At 32.1% G+C, this 6,266-nt stretch overlaps 1 protein-coding gene across 1 annotated transcript in view; it reads right to left on the bottom strand.

Annotated features, from left to right (window-relative positions):
- The window catches only part of LOC108781879 (cGMP-gated cation channel alpha-1), a 26,352-nt gene extending 25,890 nt beyond the window's left edge, over positions 1–462 (bottom strand). The window contains exon 1 of the mRNA XM_018549994.1: positions 350–462. Within this exon, the coding sequence (XP_018405496.1) occupies positions 350–462 (113 nt within the window). The remainder of the gene's footprint in view (positions 1–349) is intronic.
- Between the last annotated feature and the right edge of the window lie 5,804 nt (positions 463–6,266).

The following is a 6,266-nucleotide window of genomic DNA, read 5'->3' as shown; positions in this document are numbered from 1 at the left end:
TTCTCATGTTTTCTGACACTCATACAATCACAAACATTTCTTCATCCTTTTCATTCCATGTCCGTCCATATATCCCCTATCTGTACCTATACCTATAATTTATATCAGTTTATCTAATTACCTATCTGCTTTCAAAAACACCTATAATATTATTCTTTTTACCTTTAATTAATTACCATCATCCATAGTACGTACGAAAATAATCCTATCATCATCATTAATAGGATACAAAGCACTATGAAGCCACTTTGTATCCTATTTATGGGGCTATTCGAAAAAAACATTAAATAAATATATTAATTATATCTACATATTAATATTATATTTTATATATATAAATAAATCTAACCTTTGTTCTCCTTTTCGGCTACCGCCGTCGCCTTCATCGTCGCCATCGTCTTTTGAGCTATATGACTTGACGACTGATGGCGGCGACGTTGACGTCGATGAATGTCGAGCCATTTCTGAAAAATATCAAAACCGAAAAATATCAACTATTTTATTACGTCATTATAGCTGCCTCTGTAACACCATACTGTGTAAATCCCGCAACGCTCACAGTATAAATCATGTTCTTCAGCCTTTAGATCTGGTAGTTTGTTATGTTTGTTCTGTTTCGATATACAGACTGTGCAACGACGCGCAACTTTAAAATTCTGATAAGACTTTATGATTTCATATTTTTGTAGAGAAAAAATTTTTCTCTTTTAAAATAGTTATTCGACGCAAAAGTTTATCAAATAAAAATTTGTAAAACTTTTAAATATTAAATAACTATAAACTCTTTTCTTTCTTTTTTTTAATGAATTTTGTTGTACTTTCCTTTCTTTTCTCCAAATTTTTTAAAATTATATTTTTATGTAATTGTAAATAACATATTAAAGCAGTAATAAATTTGTTATAATAATTATATCCTTTATATTTGTATCTTTCGTTGAATATTTCATATAATAAATCTCAAAAACCTTTTCAATATTGCCAACAGTATAATCTATTAGAAATTTTCAATATATTTCACGACCATTGTAAATTCTATGTATTGTATGTATAAATCTATGTAGTATTATTGTTTCTAATGTGTAGTTTCCTTCAATTATAATATTACGGTCCTCGTGCTAAGCACACTTTTATCAGAAACCCGACGCCGTGCTTACAATTATTCCTAAATGGAATGCGAAATGTGTTTCGTAATTTTGTGTTCGCGAATGAGAATGTTTTATTCGCCTATCCATCGAAACTGTATAATACATTCCAGACTAAATCATATATGCGCATTTATATAACTGGATTTCTAGAGAGATGTAGGCGGCACCGACTATCAACTGCCCGAGACTTCCTCGTCTACTCGTAAAAGAATAATACGTCAGAGAAGAGGAGGTATTGCCGATCCTCCATTGTTTGTTCTGGCTTGTATTTGTTCTCTTTTTTTTTTAATATCATGCAAGAGGTACCTAATGAAGATACATTTTGCAGCAGAATCGCGGTTATATTGTTCTAAATTCGGAAACGTTGGTAATGTCGGAGTATCAATTCATTCACTCGACTATGAACTCCTTGATTAAAGCCTACTTTCGTCGGAAAGCTTTTCTATTCCTATAGAAACTTCAATAAAAACTAACATTTTCGAAAAACAGGGCAATGTGAAACAGGCCAATAAAATCGTTAAAATCTTTTTAAATTAATTTAATATATTGCGAAGAATATCTAATGAGTAATTATAAGATTACAACGCTTAAAATAAACATATAAATTTATCCTTTACATGCAAAAAAAAGAAATTTTGTTTAAATGCATGTAGCAAATAATTTAGTAGATTGTGCGATGAAAATAACTCACATGATGAAACGGTTGTAATATTGTATTATACATGTATTGTATATACAATAACAACCTTCATTATAAACAATGTTCTAATCATTTATATAGAATTTAAAGCAAAAATGAACGAGGTCTATAACTCACAAAATATGTAGTTTAAATACAATAAATTTACAGTTGTTTTTAAATGTACAGAAATTTACTGAAAAATATATCGTTATTAATTATAGACTTCTGGATTTATGCACTTCGAAACTCTTTTTACACGGATTGTCGAGTTATCTCTTATGATATCATCTGGTCGATTCTCATGAAACTTTTATCGATTACATCTCTTACGCACTTTCTTCTTTAAAATATTGCGTCAAAATTTCGCGCCATAGATGCCGCGAAAAAAAAGCATGATCTGCATATGACAATAAAATAATAATTAAGCTTTTATCGTTATATGCGCTTCGTCAGTGTAATTTCGTCCGTGAAATTGCTTGTTCGTGGTGGAATGATTGATCTTCAAAAGAGACAATGCGGAATAATAGATAGAAATAGTTAAATTGTATGTTTTTTTTTTTACGATTATGCCACGTTCAGATTGAACGTTACAGACTGTCGCGTCCGGGCGACGGTATTTTTCGCGGTTTCCAACTCTAAACTAATTGTTGAAAATGGCGCATGGAGCCTTGGCTCGTAGTATCAGAATTCGAGAGGAAGGGAAATCCCGGGTAATGAAAATAAATTTTAGACACGCTCCTTGGCTACGTTCCGTTTCAGACATATACGCGCATTTTATATATTTTATATGAGCGTCACGTATACTGTAGGGGAATGCGCATATTTGCGTGAAACGGAACACAGCCCTGATTACCGTGTGACTTCACCCTAAGTCTTACTGCCTTAAGTTTTTTGTGTGCCAGGGCCCTAAAGCTTCTTCTTCGACTGGATTCGGGGATGCGCTATTAGCGCTATTTGTGTCATTCTAACTTCACCTTTGTCTTCTTCTTCCTTTAATGGCACCCGCAAGTGATCGCCCGCGAATAAACACCGGGTAAAGTCGCTAAATTTATAAAGTATCGCAAACTCGCATCCATTTTTGCGCAAAACGCGACTATTTCAAATTTACGCATTTATATTTATATGTACTTTATTTGTGAAAATGAAGCCGTCGAATATATCAATGTTGTTAAATGATAATTATTGTAGTTTATTTGTGACCAAAAAATATGTAGAAATGCTTAATTTACGTGATCTTCAGTTTAATACGGATTTATTTGTTGTACAAGTTTTATGCATAAATAATAATTTTAATGTCAATATCATATTATAGATTGTTAAGAACATCAATCTTCTATTTTATCTTCATAATAAATTTTTTTAGAAATTTGACATATAAGATTAGATTTAATTTTTGATTTTTATGCCCTTTATTCATTTTTAAATTTATTTATTAACAAGAGTCCTTTATATATAATTTTATTTATGCATAAAAGTGCACGAAGGATAATAATACAATAATTATACAATAATTATATTATATAACTTATATATTGTAATGTAAACAAATTTGAAAACGGCTATTAGGAGTCAACGCAGTAAGAAGTGCGCAATAAATACAATCGGACTTTGACAGATGACTGATATCTCTATTAGTATTTTAATTTAGGACAATGATCTCTAAATTTAATACAGTTTTGTTTGCAATTTTTAATATTGTGATTAACTTATTGTAATTCTACGAATAAGTTTTTTTTGGATTTGATGGATTCTACATATTCGTTACCAAAAGTATGGAAACTTTATGGCCGAGAGAGGTGTTTCTCATCGAATCTTTATGAATCAACACATATCTGCTGAGGATGGCTAAAATGCATAGCCGAAACGTCCAGAATTTTATTTGACTACTTTAAGATTTAGTATTAAACATATTTTTACATTATCGAAAAGTGCGAAAATTTGCGCACTTCTTACTGCGTTGACTCCTAATAGCCATTTTCAAATTTGTTTACATTATTTTATTATATGGAGTCCTTTAATATTATGATCGCTTTTATATATTGTAATATAAGAATAATTATACAATAATTTATTATACAATAATTAAATAGTTAATAAAATATAAAATATAAAATAATAATATAAAAGTTGGTAAAAGACTCTTGACATAAACATAAACGAAAGATAAAAGGGACATTGTAAGAGTCAATAAAATAAATTTTAAAAAGTTAAATAACACGTAACAGTCATATATAATAAAAACTTCATCTTACAAAATTCTTACTGTATACATTTCTAAATAATACAAAATTCTAAACTTAAAAAACTACTTAACGTTTCGGCTCCTGTATTGAGCCCTCTTCAGAAACAACATCATAACTCTTGAAGGTACTAATTATTAGATTAATCTAAATTCTCCATCTCCGTACATTGTTCACATAGCGATTGACAGATCGAAAGTAAAGGAAGCTATTTAAAATATAATAAATTAACACACAATTAGTCAAGTTAAATCTGCATATGATATACATTTCGTTAAAATAAGTTATAATTCTGGTAAACCTTTAGAGATGGACTTCGTTATTCAGAACTCTCACAATAACTTACAATTAATATAATACATTGGTAATCAGATCGTCAGTATATAAACGTTTGTTGATTGTTAAAATAAAAAAGCTATAAAATTAAAAAAACAATTTATTCTTATGTAGCTAGGTATATTTACATAAATATTATTTTTTGAAAAGTAACGTTAACCCGTAGTGGTCACACTGGGTCTGTCTGACCCAAGGCAATTTTTGAGTTGATGTAGTCAATAGATCAAGTAGAACGCAAATGGCGACTGTTTTTTTGCGTCGGATTAACTGGACCCAGTGTGACCAATACGTTATTTTTAAGAGGTGTGACCACTACGGGTTAACAACCCCGATAGTATCTAAACATAAAACTTGTCTAATATCAGAATCGTCCATCTTAAAAATGACATTTTTTATGAAATCTTTCTCTGCTGTCGGACCGTCATATATATACGTCACCTGCTGTTCGTCTTTCTTCGGGCAGTTATTAAATGTTGTAGAGCAGATACTAAGCGGCCTAAGCAGGAAAGAAGTACGTGTTATAATTGCCTCTTTCGCCGCAGTTGTAACACATACTTCTTTCCCGCTTAGGTCGTTGACATTCTCGCGAAATAGGTCCTACTTGATTGCAGTTGTAACATCTTATTTCTGTCACCTGTCGTCCACTCTGTTGTTTCGCTGGAGAAAAATGGAAATCAACGCGGAAACCATTTAGGTTTTCGCGTTGATTTCCATTTTTCTCCAGCAAAACTCCGCTTCGTTCGATCCTTCGTCTCTTGTCGTATCGTGACCCCTCTAAATGCCATCAACAATGCTCCGGTCGTCTCGTAATGCTGAATACATGCCTGATTCTGCAACGTGACATCTCCTATACCATCAATTAAATATTCTATTAAATCGTTATCATCAATTGGTACCTGATTAATCAATATAAGTTTTTCATGATAATAATCATCAAACGCCTCTCCTGCATTCCACGTTCTGTCCTCGAATTTTCTCTGGCGTTGGTGAATAAAATGGTGAATAAAAGTGAGGAAAATGAGTGGTGCGGCAGAGGAACGGAGCGACATTGCCTCACTTTCCTACTTCTTACTCCTAAACGAATGCGTGTGCCATTAAGTCCTTTTAGAGTAACAAAGTAGAGACCTGGAGCTACATTTTGAGCTATATTAAACGAAAATTGAGAGCGGCCTTTTAGTCGCGCCGCCATTTTGAAAAGTTCAAAACTGAAAAACATCATCGTAAACCGGTCTGATAAAAAAAAAGAATATTCTTACGTGAAAGAGCGTTCAATTTTCTATAAGAATACGTCAGCACTTTATTTTCAAAATTGCCTTTCATGCTCAATAACGACAAGCGAAAAGAGCGCTGCGACGAGAAAGCCCAAAAATTGGGTGGCCCACTTGGCATGGAATGCCCCATATATATATATATATATATATATGCATGTATATACAATATGTATATAAGCTGCAAATTGGCAGCTTGTGCGTAAGTTTGCTTTAGACGATTATACTTTAGCTGAATTAGAGATCAAATAATTATTAATCAATTTAGCATGTAAGATGCTAAAAGAAATTCATGCTTAAAGCACGTGGCTTAGGAATTCGGAAGTCGTATGACATGGATAGTACGCGCTAAGCTTTTATTATCTCTGTCGCGTGCTTCGGCTCTAGTGACGGCCGGCTCGTCAGCTGTTGTTTTGGCGGCCGGACGTTACACAGATTTAGCAGAAAAATGTCATAGAAAAATAATACAGCAATCTCTTTCTTCATTTGAAAAAATATAATACAAAGTTATTTAACTAGACACTCGTGAATGTGTGCGCGAATCGATCGTCTCAAGGAAATATAATACGTTCGAGCTATATTTTTATTAATTATT

This window comes from Cyphomyrmex costatus, unplaced genomic scaffold, assembly GCF_001594065.2.
Source record: "Cyphomyrmex costatus isolate MS0001 unplaced genomic scaffold, Ccosl1.0 scaffold92, whole genome shotgun sequence".
Lineage (NCBI taxonomy): Eukaryota > Metazoa > Arthropoda > Insecta > Hymenoptera > Formicidae > Cyphomyrmex > Cyphomyrmex costatus.
The sequence above is the reverse complement of the archived record's forward strand: the minus strand, read 5'-3'. Positions and strand labels throughout refer to the sequence as shown.